Source organism: Rhinoraja longicauda, chromosome 3 (genome assembly GCF_053455715.1).
Source record: "Rhinoraja longicauda isolate Sanriku21f chromosome 3, sRhiLon1.1, whole genome shotgun sequence".
Lineage (NCBI taxonomy): Eukaryota > Metazoa > Chordata > Chondrichthyes > Rajiformes > Arhynchobatidae > Rhinoraja > Rhinoraja longicauda.
In genome coordinates this window covers 13681680-13698715 of record NC_135955.1, presented here as the reverse complement: position 1 = coordinate 13698715, position 17036 = coordinate 13681680, and the positions used below count along the sequence as shown (strand labels likewise).

At 45.9% G+C, this 17036-nt stretch overlaps 1 protein-coding gene across 2 annotated transcripts in view; it reads right to left on the bottom strand.

Annotated features, from left to right (window-relative positions):
* Window positions 1-733: 733 nt before the first annotated feature.
* nop14 (NOP14 nucleolar protein homolog (yeast)) overlaps window positions 734-17036 on the bottom strand; it is a 53880-nt gene continuing 37577 nt past the window's right edge. For both annotated transcript variants that reach the window (XM_078431985.1, XM_078431993.1), the window contains exons 13-19: window positions 15684-15785; window positions 12652-12805; window positions 9751-9910; window positions 7280-7427; window positions 6129-6247; window positions 4744-4899; window positions 734-2461 (exon numbers count right to left, since the gene is read on the bottom strand). In XM_078431985.1, coding sequence (XP_078288111.1) covers window positions 2362-2461; window positions 4744-4899; window positions 6129-6247; window positions 7280-7427; window positions 9751-9910; window positions 12652-12805; window positions 15684-15785 — 939 coding nt within the window. In that variant the 3' untranslated portion in view covers window positions 734-2361. The remainder of the gene's footprint in view (window positions 2462-4743; window positions 4900-6128; window positions 6248-7279; window positions 7428-9750; window positions 9911-12651; window positions 12806-15683; window positions 15786-17036) is intronic.

The following is a 17036-nucleotide window of genomic DNA, read 5'->3' as shown; positions in this document are numbered from 1 at the left end:
AACAGGCCTTTTCGGCCCTCCAAGTCCGTGCCGCCCAGCGATCCCCGCACATTAACACTATCCTACACCCACTAGGGACAATTTTTACATTTACCCAGCCAATTAACCTACATACCTGTACGTCTTTGGCGTGTGGGAGGAAACCGAAGATCTCGGAGAAAACCCACGCAGGTCACGGGGAGAACGTACAAACTCCTTACAGTGCAGCACCCGTAGTCAGGATCGAACCTGAGTCTCCGGCGCTGCATTCGCTGTAAAGCAGTAACTCTACCGCCTCTTCTGAGGCTATGACCTCTGGTCCTTGACTCTCTCACTAGTGGAAACATCCTCTCCACATCCACTCTATCCAGGCCTTTCACTATTCGTTAAGTTTCAATGTGGTCCCCGTTATCCTTCTCACATGCAGGAAGTAGAGATAAAGGTGCAGCACAGAAACAGGCCCTTCGACCCACCGAGTCTGCACAGACCAGCCGTCACCGAATGATCGATTTTACCAAAGACAATTAACCAACAAACCTGCACGTCTTCGGACTGTGGGAGGAAACTGGAGCACCCGGAGAAAACCCACAATGTCACAGGAAGAACGTACAAACTCTGTAGACAGCATCCATAGTCAGGATTGAACCCGGGTCTCTGGCGCTGTAAGGCAGCAACTCTACTGCTGCGCCACTGTGTCGCCCCAGATTAGGCATAAAAGAATGTTCCAATGAGAGGTTAAACCATTTCATCAGTCATCTCCACGTTTATTCATATATTTCTACAAAAATGTTAACATTTGCTGTTTGAGTTCTATGTCACACAGTGTGACCACTGCAAGAGTTGACTGTCAGCAATGAATCACAGTAATTAATGGAATAAATGATCTGTGCTGAACTTGCCTCAACGTATCATCAGCTCCCGCAATGCCCCATGGAGCTGAATGAAGTGGGATCTGGTGTCCGCCTCAAACAACCTAGCGGGCCGCCGAGAACAATGCCGGAGCCGGCGGGTTGCAGGCCTGGTGGCTGGCCTGGTTCACCGCCGTGAAGAAGGACCCGGCGGGCTGCAGGGGAGAAGCTCGGAAGCAGCTGAGCTCGGCACCGAAGACCAGAGAGTTGAGGAAGAGGGAGCTGCTGGTGAGAATGGGCGCGAGGAGTGGGCTGGTAGGAAACGGAGCAGGGTATTGCCTCCAGCGCTTCAGCTGCAGGAGGCACCCTCGGGACACAACGGCAGCGAGGCGAGGAGAGGGACGTCGGGTCATGGGCCGATCCGGTCGAGGGCAATGGGGGAGGCCCTGCAACAGCCTGGGGCTTACCCAAATTGGGAGCTGCTCCAGTACACACAGACTGTGGAGTTTGGACTTTTTCTTTTTGTAAATGACGTCCAAATATAGCAACTCTGCCGGTGTGAGCTATGCAAAAGGATTTCACTGTGCAGTGCACACGTGACAATAAAGCACCATTGAACCATCATCAACCAAGATTATCAGTACGAAATGAGTGTCTATTTGAAGAGGTTCTCACAGGCTCGATTAGACTGAGATTTGTTGTAATCCTCAAAATGGACTCCAAACCTAAGCAGATACGTTTACCTTGAGAATTTGTGTGGCATGGATTCATTTTTTTGCAGCCTTTGATGAGGGAGAAGTTTGAAAGGAATGAAGAAGATTGATGCAGACTGATTGTAGTTTAGAAGGATGGGGGATAATCTGATTGAGACATGCAGGTTCTCAGGGGGCAGTTACAGTAGATGGTCAAGAGGTTGATTCCTCAGGTTGGATCATCTAGAACTATAGAAACAAGGAACTGCAGATGCTGACTCACAAAAAAAAGACACAAAGTGCTGGTGTAACTAAGCATCTCTGAAGAACACGGATTGGTGATGTTTCAGGTCGGGACCCTTCTTCAGGTCTTACAGTCTGAAGAAGGGTCCCAACTTAAAAAGTCACCTATCCATGTTCTCCAGAGACGCTGCCTGACCCGCTGAGTGACTTCAGCACTTTGTGTCCTTATTATGTTGCAGCAAGGGGCTGCACGGTGGCACAGTGGTAGAGTTGCTGCCTTACAGCGCCAGAGACCCAGGTTCCATCCATACAGGATCAAACTCCACAGAGACAGCACCCGTAATTAGAATCAGACTCGGGTCTCTGGCGCTGTAAGGAAAGAATTCTACCTTTGCGCCACTGTGTCACCCCGAAGATTTACCTATTAACTTTGCATTATTTAACTCACATGGTGGAACACTTGCACAAAGTGCCTGCTGACATTTGCTGTGTTAAATAAATATTGGCTGATATGGGACGTTTTAACATCTGATCTGGGGGATCCCACCAGGAGCAAGTGGTCCTCGTACTGTGGCCTGCCCGGCAGTCAGAGGATGCGTTCAGAATTTCTTCTTCTTCCTCCTCATGGCTTTCCATTCACCCTCCTGGGTGGCCAGACTGCTCATCAGCATCTTGACTTTCCGCTTCCTGTCCGAATCTCTGCAAAATACAATAGATAGGGTGGTCAAGAAAGTTTTTGCTACAGTGGCCTTCATCAGTCAGGGAATTGAGTACAGAGGTTGGGATGTTATGTTACAGCTGTACAAGACGTTGGTGAGGCCACATTATGTTCAATTTTGGTCATCCTGCTGTAGGAAGAAAATCATTAATGAGTGCAAAGAAGATTTACGAGGATGTTGCCAGGATTTGAGTGCCTGAGCTATGGGGAGAGGTTAGGAAGGCTAGGACTGTATTCCTTGGAGCACAATAGGCTGAGGGATTATCTCAGAGGTGTATAAAATCATCATTGGAATAGATAGGGTGAATGCACCATCTTTTACCCAGCGTACAGGGTAACAAGAACCAGAGGACATAGGTTTAAGGTGTGAGGGGAAATATAAAATAGGAACCTGGGAGGCAATCTTTGCACTCAGAGGATGATTGGTACAAGGAACGAGCTGCCAGAGGAGGTAGAGGCAGTTTCTATAACAATATTTAAAAGATATTTGGGTAGATACATGGATAGGGCAGGTTTAGAAGGATATGGGCCAAAGGCAAGCAGGTGGGACTGGTGTAGATGGGGCACCTTGGTAGGTGCTTAGATGGCATATCTAGGTTGGCATGGGCAAGTTGCGCCGAAGGGCCTGTTTCTGTGCAGTATGGCTCTATGACTATGAGAAAATCACAGTAAGCAAGGACCACCAAATAGGACAAAGCTCTCCAATGAAAGCAAAATCCCATAGACGCTGGAACTCTAAGTAAAACGAGAGGAATTGGGAACGCTCATGGGAACTCGGCATGGACATGTTGGGCTGAAGGGCCTGCTTCCATGTTGTGTGATACTATGACTCAGGCAGGCAACTTCAGTTAAGACGTTGGTGGATCAAGGACTTTATCCAAAGGCTCAGATAATTCAGGCAACATCAAAGAAGTCACAAGGAAATGCAGATGCTGGAATCTTGAGTAAAACACAAAGTACTGGAGTAACTTAACGGGTCAGCAACATTTTGAAGAGAACGAATAAGGGTCCCAATCCAAAATGACGCAGATGATGCCAAACCCGCTGAGTTATTCCAATACTTTCTGTTTTATGTCAATGAAGTGCCAGGTTCAGTCAAGGTTCAATAAGCTGCATTCTCACCTCTGACGGCCATACGTTCATGTCATGGGAGCTGAAATAGGCCATTCAGCCTATCAGGTTTACTCCGCCATCTATCTTTCCCTCTCAACCCCATTCTCCTGTCTTCTCCCCATAACCATCGACACCCATACGAACTAAGAATCTGTCAATCTCCACCTTAAAAATACCCAATGACTTGGCCTCCACAGTCGCCTGTGGCAATGAATTCCACAGGTTCACCACTCTCTGACTAAACAAATTCCTCTTCGACTCCTTTCTAAAGATGCGTCCCTTCCATAGGTCTGAGCTCCAGACACGGACACAATTCTGAGCTGACAGGGAGTGCTGCATGGTCCGCGATACGCCTCTCGGGTGAGAACTCAAATCCAGGCCTTGCCTGCTCTACTAAGTGCATACAGAAGACGCCATGCACAAAGTTGAAGAGCCGGCTTCCCTGGCCAACACTTCCCCCTCAGTTAATGTGTGCTCACTTGTTCGCATTCTTTGGTCATTCTCTCGGGGAACTCACTGTAGATAAACTGGCAGCTCTGTTGCAGGGACCACAGAAGTGACTACACATCAAATTGCACTTAGACAGACACAAAGTGCTGGAGTAACTCAGGGGGTCATGCAGCATGTCTGGAGGGAAAGGATGGAATGACGTTTCGGGTCGGAACCCTTCTTCAGACTTCAGAGTCAAGAGTTTGAGAAGAGTTCCGACTTGAAACATCACCCATCATTTTTCTCCAGAGATGTCGCCTGACCCGCTCAGTTACTCCTGCACTTTGCGTCTCTCTTCGGTATAAAACAGCATCTGCAGGTCCTTTCTACTCAAAATGCACTTTCTTGGCTGCAGGACATTGTGGCAGCAGGTGGTGTGAAAAATTCCATCAAAAAATTATAGAAGTTCAGAAGTTTGAAAACACACCCCTCCAGATTCAGGAACAGTTTCTTCCCAGTTGTTATCAGGCAACTGAACCATCCTATCAACAACTAGAGAGCGGCCCCGACCTCCCTTCTACCTCATTGGAGATCCTCGGACTATCTTTAATCGGACTCTACAAGACTTTATCTTGCACTAAACCTTATTCTGTTTTTGCGCTGTATCTCTGATGTCTCTAGTAAAGTCTAAAGAGTTAACATTGTGCCGGAGACTCCTTACCTTTCCATGATATCCGAAAACTTATGCCTGGCCAGAAACTGTGCGTCCTTGCGGATTTCCCGGATGGCTCCTTTAAATTCCCGCTTGTGCTTGTGGACGAGTCTCATCCGCTCCATCTCCTGCTGGCTGCTGCCACGCTTTCTCCCGTAGTCCGTGCTGGAATCACAGGGTACACTCCGTTATGATCCCTGCTGTTCGAGTTCCTCCTCCCCCAACCCACCAAGGCCACCTGCTACTCGCTGGGCTGGGGGATCTCAAGGCAGATAATGCCCTCAAGGACCCTCGCCCCCCTTGCCACGCGCCCACCATGCTGTTACCACTTGAGATCCATGACCTCCAGGTTTTCCAGATCGGCTTCTTCCCATCAACATCCGGCTCTTGAACCACCTTGCACAACACGAACCACAATCCTACCTCCGCAATGGTCTACCATGGTCTCCGCATAAGGTTGCCCCAAGTACAGGTCCACCACTGATTTTCCATCAACTGGTGGTCCAGTACCTTTAATTACGAAGGTGCACTTGAAATCCCCCCCGGAAGCCTCCCCCTCCCGGAAAATGTGGCGGCCAGCCTCTACCTCGTCTGGACATCCGCGCCGATCAGTGGGTTGGATTTTCCGCTGAGGCCTGGGGTCCAGAACTCCGGCCCGGCTGGAGCCGTTCCCATAGCCGACTACCATGGCTCACCTTGCGGGCCGAAATCTCGGCCGCCCCTACGCAGAGGCAGTGCCTTCTACTGGTCCGGCAAAATGGATAATACGGCAAGGCCCTGGAACCAAGGTTGCCAGAAAATCAGTGGAGGACCTGTACTTCAGCTTCAGCTTACACTCAAGATCTCTTGGTCTCAAGATCAAGCAATCTACGTCTGCCTTGGACTGTTATGGTCTGGGTATCCAGCATAACTGATAATTCATTGTATTATTATTTATTGTATATGTACTGTTGTGTTGCGTGAACGTTCCTGCAACAGCTGCAGCAAGTAATCATTCCACTGTTCCGTTCCTGGTGCATTTGACAATCACACTCTCGCGATCTGCCAGATGAAGGTCTCTTGGATGGAGACGTGGATGGGGAGGGGACTGGTGGGGGGTGAATACCTGGGGAAGGGAGGAGAATGGGGGAGGCTCAACCCTTTAAGAAAGTGCCTGATAATTACTTGAAACACTACAAATTGCACAGTTGCAAACCGAAGAACTGTAAAATAGGATTAAAGTAAAGTCTATTTTTGGCTGACATGGAAACAATGGAGTAATTCTGTGTTGAATATTTTTATAATTCTATGAATAGTACAGTTTAACCCGCGAGTTGAACTGTGTGAACCTCCCCTGTATAACTACAATTCAGCTGTTGCTCTTTGCCACGTGACATCTGACCCCGCATACTTACACTTCGACTATTTTGGGTGTGAAGAATTTCAAGGGGACGGGTTTCTTCTTCTCGAACGTAAGAGTCTGGTAGCACGATGGCCTGTCTTTTATCTCCTTTAGGACCTCCTGGTACAGCTCCTGCCCATTAGGGAATGAGATGGTCTCAACAACGTGCATTAATACAGCAACCCTTAACTACGTAAAACATCCCGAGGTATTTTACACGGTCAACTCAACAGATCGCACACAACATACGAGAACACATGCATAAATGAGCAAATCCCTGGCCAGTTAGGTTTCAATGCACGTATCAAAAAATTCACAAGTTCGTAAGTCATAGGAGCAGAATTAGGCCATTCGACCCATTGAGTCCATGCCGCCAATCGTGGCTGATCAATCTTTCACTCTCAACCCCATTCTCCTGCCTTCTCCCCGTAACCTTTGAAAGGAGGAAAAATGGAGGTGTGGAAGAAATTCCAGAGTTTCAGACTCGGACTATTTCCCAAAAGGCCAGGTGATAGAAAGAGAGAATGTGAAAAGAGGTTAGAAATTAGAAATGGAGATGACTCAGTAGCTTGTAGACTGAAGCTGATTACAGAGATAGGGGAATGACAGTAAGAGGTCGAATATATTTGATCTCATTTGTACCGATATATTATATTCTATCCCACTTGCCTTGTCTGCCCATTTCAACAACAGGGGTGAACTATTTTACACCAATGCGAGAAAGGAGGAACTAATCTTCTGCCACAATTCAGTCAGAATTCCTCAGGTATTCATTAGAAGAATGGAGCAGGGATGGGGCCCCTTCCTAAATGTTTCGTGAAATACATGCCATTATACCTTGCATGCTATTCTGAAAGTAATGAAGACAGTAATTATCCTGAGCTTTATTCTAAAAGGTGACATGATAATAGTCTTTTCGGGTCTTGGTCAAATGGAACTGGAAATGATTTTTGCACTTTGACAATTAGGGCAGCACAATGGCGCAGTGGTAGAGTTGCTGCTTTACAGCACCAGAGACCCCGGTTTGATCCGGACTGTGGGTGCTGGCTGTGCGGAGTTTGTACCTTCTTCCTGTGACCCGTGTGGGTTTTCTCCGGTTTCCTCCCACATCCCAAAAACACGCCGGCAGTAAGCATCCGGACAGCACTGGAAACAGGTCCTTACCTGGAGCTTTGGTGGATAATCATTCATGGGTAGGTGCGTGGTTAGGAGGACTTCCAGGGGACGGATGATTTCTGGGAACGCCGGCAGCTCCCGGTACAACTGGCAGCACTTCTTGCACAGGTTGAAGCACATCGCCAGGCTGGTGAGCCTTTAGCAGGAAGAACAGACGAGTAAATCCAGGAAGAGCAACAAATGATGCAGAACCTTATAGCACCACTTCTTTTAACCCTCTGAAGAAGGCCCCCTGCCTGAAATGTCACCATCCATGTCCTCCAGAGAGCTTGCCTGACCCTCCAGCACTTTGTGTATCCAGCACTCCAGCAGTTACTCCAGCACTTTGTGCATCTTTCGATAAACCAGCATCTGCAGTTCTGTTTCTACATCCTTATCACTTGCCAGGTTTTGTCCTATCCCCACCTGTCTTCCTGCTTTCTCCACTCCTCCTACAATCAGTCTGAAGAAGAGTCCCGACCCAAAATGTCACCTATCCATGTCCTCCAGAGATGCTGCCTGACCCGCTCAGTTTCTTCCCAGCTGTTATCAAGCAACTGAACCATCTGACCAACAACCAGAGAGCAGTCCTGAGCTACTATCAACCTCATTAGAGAGCCTTGGACTATCTTTGATCGGATTTTACTGCACTTTATCTTGCACATTTATTCGTTATTCCCGTTATCATGTATTTGTACACTGCGGTTGGCTCGCAAGTAATCATGTATTGTCTTTCCGCTGGCTGGTTAGCACACAGCAAAAGTTTTTCACTGCATCACGGTACACGTGACAATAAACTAAACTCAAACCGAATACTCCAGGACTTCGTGTTTTCAGCATTTGCAGTTCCTTGTGCCTCCACTTCTTTTAATCTCATTCATTTGCTCCCCTGTATCAAGACGGATTTTGTTTTTGTTTTCATGCCAAGTTTAGTTTAGTGTAGAGATACAATATGGGGACAGGCCCTTCCTTCGGCCCACTACGTCTGCACTGACCAGCGATCACCCGTTCACAGTAGTTCCAGGGACCCCTACACCCGAGGGACAACTTACAGAAGCCAATTAACCTACAGAGTTTTGGAATATGGGAGAAAACTGGAGCACCCGGAGAAAACCCACGTGGTCACGGGGAGAACTTATTAAACGCACCGACAGCACCTGTAGTCAGGATCGAACCCGGGTCCCTGGCGCTTTAAGGCAGCAGCCCTACTGCTGAGCTACTGTGCATTCCTCTACTTTCCTAGAAGGACTATTGGATGGTTGTGTGGGCTCAGAAAGTCACAAGTAATTTGCTGTACTGACCTCCATAGTGTAAGTTTGCTAATCCAGACTATCAAAGCTGGCACAGCATCAATAACTTTTCAGGCAGTGTCCCCTTTAGCAACCAATGCCCACAGAATGGGACTCAGGAGGGACAGTGGGAAGCATGCAAACCAAGAGAAGTTCAATGGTCAGCCAGTCATAGAATTTGGGGATGGCACAGTGATGCAAACAATGCCTCACAGATCCAGTGACACGTGTTCAATCCTGATCTCGGCACCCACAGTGTGGAGTTTGAACATTCTTCCTGTATGCATGTGGGTTTCCCCATGTCTCTCTCTCGAGTCTCAAAGATGAGCAGGTTGGTGAGTTAATTGTCCGCTGTAAGTTATCCTTATTGTGTGGGTGAGTGTTACAATCTGGGGGAGATTGGTGGGAATGTGGGAAGAATACAATGGAATAATGTACAAATGGGTACTTGATAGTCAGTCACAGTCATACAGCATGGAAACAGGTCCTTCAGCCCAACTCATCCATGCTGCCCAAGATGCCCATCTTAGCTAGTATCATCCACCCATATTTGGGCCTGTATCCCTCTAAATCTTCCCAATCAATGTACCTGTCTAAGTGTTGTTTAAATGTTGTTGTAATACCTGCCTCAACAACCTCCTCAGGCAGCTCGTTCCATACCCACTTCACCATCCGAATGAAAAAGCTGCCCCTCAGCTGGTTCTTGATTCCCCTACTGGGTAAAAGACTCTGTGCAGCTACTCAATCAATTCCCATCACAATTTTATACACCTCTATAAGATCACCTCTCAGCTTCCGGTGCCCCAAGGAATAAAGTCCTAGCTTGTCCATCCTCTTCCAATAATTCAGGCTCAGTTTGCTTCAAGGTTAGAATCGACTAACGATGGATTAACATCTTACCGAACGATGCATGATGCCAATTACACAGCATCGGCCCATAGTATCCTCTGCAGAAAAGGTACAATACGGCCCAATGCCTGCCCTTCTCCCTTGAGCCCTGCAATATGTTCCCATTCACGCATATTCATTCCATTCTCTGTTGAAAGTTACAACTGAGTCTGCCTCGCCCACGCTCAGAGCATCTCACATTGCAGCAGCTTTCAGTGTTTGCAAACAAAGAATTCCCCAGGCTCTATGACTCTTCCTGCTAAACCATCTCGCCAGTCAGTCGGCTTACGGGCTGCCACTCACTTGAAGTGCGCTGCTTCCAACTCATCGCGCTGCTTCACCCCATGCATCCAGCTCATCGGCAAAGGCTTCATTTCCCAGGAATCGGCAGCCTTCTTATCCTGCAGTACCAGCAGGCTGGAGCATTTTCCAACTGCTTTGAAAGGTGGAATCACAGTGTACCCTGCAATGGACATCCAAAATAGTTTGGTTTATTATTGTCACGTGTACCGAGGTACAGTGAAAAGCTGTGTAGGAAGTAACTGCAGATGCTGATTTACACCGAAGATGGACACAAAATGCTGGAGTAACCCAGTGGGTCAGACAGCATCAAGTCTGAAGAAGGGTCTCAACACGAAATGTCACCTATTCCTTTTCTCCAGAAATGCCACCCGACCCGCTCAGTTTCTCCAGCATTTTGTGTCTATAGTGAAAAGCATTTGGTTGCATGCTATCTAGCCAAAGAAAAGACGATACATGATTACAATCAAGCCATCCACAGTGCACAGATATTCATTTTCTTATTGAATTGTATTGAACAAAAATTAATAGGTACCTAATAACCCATCTCCCATCAGGTAGAAGATACAAAAGCTTGAAAGTACATATCTCTAGATTCAGGAACAGTTTCTTCCCCACTATCATCAGACTATGGAACGCTCTTTCTATAAACTAGGGTGTGGCCCCGATCTCCCAATCTACCACATTGCACACCTTGCATTTTTTTAAATCTGCACTTTCTCTGTAACAGTAACGCTATAACACTGCAATACTGTAGTCTGCATTCTGGTATTTTTCTCTGCACTACCTGTTGTGTATGGCTTAGTAATATTCACAGACTGCATGCAAATAAAGCTTATCACTGTTTCTTGATACATGTGAGAATAATTCTAAACCAATACCATATTTTAGACTATGATTTTCCTCTCCATTCTCGACACTTTGAGCAGGGAAATATTATCTATCAAGACTTCATGTTGTACATCCTTCTGACATTTCAAAACATGTGCAAGTTTGTACATTAATTGGCCTCTGTAAATTGTCACTACTGTGTAGGGAGTGGATGTAAAGGTGGAATAACATTGGAACTAGTGTGAACAGATCTGAAGAAGGGTCCTGACCCGAAACGTCACCTATCCATTTTCTCCAGAGCCTGACCCACTGAGTTACTCTTGCATTTTGTGTCTATCGTTGGTATAAACCAGCAACTACAGTTCATTTTTATTACACAGTGTGAACAGGTGATCGATGGACATTGTGGACTCAGTAGGCCGAAGTGCCTGTTTCAATGCTGCATCTTTCAATCAATCAATGAATCAAAACTTTTTCACTCTACAGTGCCCTACATAATGTTTGGGACAAAGATCCATCATTTATTTATTTGCCACTGTAATCCACAATTTGAGATTTGTAGTAGAAACAAAAAAATCACATGTGGTTAAAGTGCACATTGTCAGATTTTATTAAAGGATATTTTTATATATTTTGGTTTCACCGTGTAGAAATTACAGCTAATAATAATAATAATAATATATTCCTTTATTCGTCCCGCACCGGGGAAATTTACAAACTGCTGCAACGGCTGCCATCTTGGCGTGTTTATACATAGTCCCTCCATTTCAGGGCACCATAATGTTTGGGACACATGGCTTCACATACGCTTTTAATTGCTCATGTGTGTTAATTGCCTCCTTAATGCAGGTATAAGAGAGCTCTCAGCACCGAGTCTTTCCTCCAGTCTTTCCATCACCTTGGGACATTTTTATTGCTGTTTATCAACATGAGGACCAAAGTTGTGCCAAAGAAAGTCAAATAAGCTATTATGAGACTGAGAAACAAGAATAAAACTAGTAGAGACATCAGCCAAACCTTGGGCTTACCAAAATCAACTGTTTGGAACATCATTAAGAAGAGAGAGCACTGGTGAGCTTACTAATCGCAAAGGGTCTGGCAGGCCAAGGAAGTCCTCCACAGCTGATGACAGAAGAATTCTCTCTATAGTAAAGAAAAATCCCCAAACACCTGTCCGACAGATCAGAAACACTCTTCAGGAGTCAAGTGTGGATTTGTCAATGACAACTGTCCGCAGAAGACTTCATGAAGAGAAATACAGAGGCTTCACGGCAAGATACAAACCACCGGTTAACCGCAAAAATAGGATGGCCAGGTTACAGTTTACCAAGAAGTACTTAAAAGAGTAACCCAGTTCTGGAAAAAGGTCTTGTGGACGGATGAGACGAAGATTAACTTATATCAGAGTGATGGCAAGAGCAAAGTATGGAGGAGAGAAGGAACTGCCCAAGATCCAAAGCATACCACCTCATCTGTGAAACACGGTGGTGGGGGTGTTATGGCCTGGGTATGTATAGCTGCTGAAGGTACTGGCTCTTATCTTCATTGATGATGGTAGTAGCATAATGAATTCCGAAGTGTAGAGACACATCCTAACTGCTCAAGTTCAAACAAATGCCTCAAAACTCATTGGTATGGATGTGTACAGTATATCAGTACACCTGACAATAATAAACTAATAAGAATCCCAAAAGATGCCTACATAAGCTCCAGCACCTAAAGGGAAGCTTAGAACTGCCTTTCGACAGCAGCAAATAGTACAATTAGCAAATAATAATACAATCAATTGAAGCTGGAGGAAGAACTCAGTTCTCTGACACAGTAGGTGCACATTTTCTTTGTAGACTCTGACTGCTGCTACACTTCTGCTTAAAATCCCCCAACCTTTAGTTCTGGTTTGTGTCTAAGGTATAAATGTAAAGCATAAACGTGGAATGGTGAGATACATGCCGAGGGTTTTCAGATGAAGGGTCTTTGACCCGAAACGTTAACTGTCTTTCTTTCTGCACCGATGCTGCTTGACCTGTTGAGTGTTGAGCATTTTCTCATTTTGATTTAAAAAAATTATCTCACCCAGGGCATCTTTGCTTGGGACGGCCAGGTGAAGAATTCCCAGCAGGAAGCTGATCACCTCGGGAATAAACCTCTTGGAAAAGGAAACGAAGTCCAGGAAAAGGCAGCACGTGAAGAGACCAGCGGCGACTTCGCGCAACGATGTGACGGAGCACTGGATCATGGGGAAAAACAAAGTAGAACCTCAGGGGAGACAACAGATGCTGGAATCTTGAGCAAAACATAGAGTGCTGCAAGAACTGGAAGGAGGACGGCACAGTGGCGCAGCGGAAGAGTTTTGCCTTACAGTGCCAGATACCCAGGATCGACACGACTACGGGTGCTGTCTGTACGGAGTTTGCACGTTCTTTCCGCGACTGAGTGGGTTTCCTCCGGGTGCTCCCGTTTCCTCCCACATTCCAAAGGAGTGCAGGTTTGTAGGTTAATTGGCTTCTATAAATTCCCTAGTGGGTAGAATACAACTTGTGTATGGGTGATCGCTGGTTGGCGGAGGCCATGTGGGTCGAAGGGCCTGTTTCCATGCTGTATCTATAAACTAAACTAAACTCAGTGGGTCAGCGCTTTGATGGAAACTCTTTTGTGTGTCTTGTATAAAAAAAACAAAAAATTGCACTGCATCTAGCTAGGTGCAAGTGACAATAAAGTATCATCATCATCATCTGTGCAGGGAATGGACAAACAATGTTTTGGGTCGGGACCCTTCTTCAGACCGATTCTCCCCATTAGCAGCATCTGCAGTTATTTTCTTATACTCCCTGACTGACTTTCCGGGTTTCTCCAGCAATTTCTGTTTTGCTGATGAGTGCAGGCCAGCTTTGGAGTTGTAGATGTAAGATTTACGTAGCCCACAAACAAAAGTTTAAGTGAGGCTAAAAAGTGGACAATGAGCTTGGAAATTGGGAAATCCTGGGCAGAAGGAATGAAGTGGGAAAGACTCTCCCTGCTAACTACCCAGAGTGGTGGTGGTGGAGGGAATAGGGGGAGATATAGCATGAAGCAATTAACACAGGGGAGATGTTTCCGCTAGTGGAGGAATCTCGAATGAGGGGACATCATTTCAAGGTGGCTCGGCATTTAAAGCCAAGGTGCGGAGAAATCTGTTCTTGCAGAGGGTAGCGAATCTTTGGAGTTCTCTGCCTCTGAAAGCTGTGGAGGCCGGGTCACTACAAGTGTTTAAAGTGTAGGTGGATACATTTATTAACACCGTGGGCTTGAGGAACATGAAGATCTGGCATAGAGAAGTTTTAGTTTAGTTTAGAGATACATTACAGAAACAGGCCCCTCGGCCCACCGAGTCCATTATACACACCAGGGACAATTTACATTTTTATACCAAGCCAATTAATCTACAAACCTGTACGTCTTTGGAGTGTGAGAGGAACCTGAAGATCTCGGAGAAAACCCACGCCGGTGACGGGGAGAGCATACAAACTCCATACAGACAGCACTCGTAGTCAGGATCGAACCCGGGTCTCTGGTGCTCTAAGGCAGTAGTTCTACCGCTGCTGCTCTTGGATAGATCAGTCATGAGCAAAATGAACAGCGGGCAGGCGTGGGCCTATGTGGCCTGCTCCAATTTTCCAGTGTTTCTTGTCTTAATCCACGTGCATACACTTTTAAACGACCTTGAACATTTGTATCTTCAACCTCTCATGCGAGAGCTATGATTGAACCTGCTTCCACTTGCCTTCCAGACAGCGCACTCCCTGCCCATCATGGATACTGACTTCCCCACCATCAAAAGGATCTACAAGAGGCCTCAAAAAGGCAGCCAGAATCATCAGAGACCTACAACACCCTGGCCATGCTCCCATTTCGCTCTTGATATCAGGAAGAAAGTATAGGAGCCAGAAAACTGTATTTATCTTTGAAAATTAAAATTTAATCTTTTAAATGCGAAGCTTGTGTTCTTTCTCTGGTTCTTTCCCAAGCTACCCACATTCTTGCCAATAGAAAATCTTGGTGGATTGCAAGGCAAGGAAGATAGGGGGGGCTAGCAGCATGGTTTTTTTTGAACAAATGTTTAAGAGGCTTTTAGACAGGTGCATGAATATGCAGTGAATGGAGGGGTATGGATCACGTGCAGGCAGAGGAGATTAATTTATATTGGCATTATGTTCTGCACAGACATTGTGGGCCGAAGGGCCTGTTCCTGTGCTGTACTTGTTCTAAATGTGCTTAACACATTTTTTTCTGATTAAACCTTTGCTTCATTCAGAGAGATTGCAAAAGAAATTAGCTGTAAGGTCTGCACTGAAATTCTATTAACCAGGCCAACTGTTATTGTTTATATAACAGACTAATAAAGCCATTTAACAGCATAATTAAGGCAATGGGGTTCATTTGTGTACTCATGTTAAGTCTATATAATTTCCTGTTACACCATAGAGTTTTCCACAGAGTTTCAGTTACTACACAAGTTTTGGTCAATTTACAAAGGATACTGAAAAAGGGCAGCACAGTTGCACAGCAGTAGAGTTGCTGCCGTACAGCGCCAGAGACCTGGGATCCATCCCGACTAAGGGTGCAGTCTGTACGGAATTTGTACATTCTTCCTGTCACCGCTTGGGATTCTCCGGTTTCCTCCCACATTCGAAAAACGTACAGGTTTGAAGGTTAATTGGCTTTGTTAAAATTGTAAACTGTCCCTAGAGCGCAGGATAGTGTTCGTGTACGACATGGTCGTCGTGGACTCGGTGGGCCAAAGGGCCCGTTTCCATGCTGTATCTCTAATGGCTAAAGAGGCAATGATTTCCATAGATACTGTTTACAACCGAGCAAAGAGTAAATAGTTGCAGCTTTTTATTTAGATAAGGTATGGTTGAGAAGTAATCTGACAGTGGGATATGATATGAAAGATCTGATGTGAGGGTGTAAAATTCACACCTTCTCTACGTTCATCCTATGAGACACTTTTATTCACTAGATACTAGCAGGTCCAACAATTCATTTGGGCTTTTGATATTTAAGGAAAGCTTATTATGGCGGCATCAATTCTCGAGAACAGGGAGCAGTATAAAGCTTCTACCCACCTTAGTGATTATTTGACTCAAGTGCACCAGTGCAGGTGTCACCACAGCGTGTCGGAAGTCAGAGGTAGGAAAGAGAGCCCCCGTAATTTTTATGTAAAGCAGCTGAAAGAGAACACAAACACACATCAGTGATAGAAAATAACAATAGAGTGCTTGCTCGAAAAGGGATAATGAATTAATAGAGAGGAAAGGTTCAGAGGAACAAGGACCAAAGCTGGGTAAATGGGACTAGCTTTTTAAACTATAGAGAAACAGCGTAAAAACAGGTCCTTCGGCCAACCCTGTCCTTGCTGACCAGTGATCGCCCCGTATACCAAGATTTTCCTACGCTCCAGAGACAATTTTACAACTTACTGAAGCCAATTAAACCACAAACCTGTATGTCTTTGGAATGTGGGAGGAAACTGGAGCACCCGGAGAAAACCCACGCGGCCACAGGGAGAACATACAAACTCCATACAGACATCACCCGTAGTCGGGATCAACCCGGGTCTCTCGCACTGTAAGGCAGCAATTTTACTTCTGCGCTGCTGTGCCGCCCTAGATGGTGCATCTTGATCGACATGGACAGGTTGGGCTGAGGGCCTGTTTCTGTGCAGTATGCCTCAAACTATCATAATGTCAACTTGATCACGGTCAGTGACAATGAGCCATTCGGTGATTTTGCACCTTCTTTTTAATGCCTGTTTGCTCCGTTGCAGAAGCCAGGTTGCTCTGTACCTCCTGAAACCAGTTCCTTGCTGGTGGGACACAGTTAATAAAGATGATGATCTATTCTTTACCGCACCACCCTGGCCAAGCTCTCATTTCACTCTTGCCACCGGGAAGAAGATAAAGGAGCTTGAAAACCGTAACCTCCATGTTCAGGAGCAGCTTCTTCACTACAATTATCAGGCCATGAAACAAAACAACCTCCAAATAGGCTCCAAACTATATGGACTTGGGGACATTATTTTTGACTTTGTACTATTGCCTAGCTTTTAAAATAATATATAAACGGATTTTTTAATTGTTTATTATGGAATTTGGAGTACTATGTTTACATATATCTGTTGTTCTACTGTAAGAATTTCATTGTTCCGTTTTGGGACATATGACAATAAAACATTCTCGACTCTTGCTTGCAAGCGTCATCTGGACTGCAGGGGTATGTCCACACAGGATGCACGATAACCACCTGCCGATAAAGGCATGGTGGGTGTCCACCTTCTCTCTTAACAAGGGCTGTGAGACCACACACAATTCCCCTTCTGAAGACCACAGTAAGATGTGCTGGCTTCGACCATCTGAGGGGAGCAAAGTGGCGCAGCGGTAGAGACCCAGGTTCGATCCTGACGACGGGCGCTGTCTGTA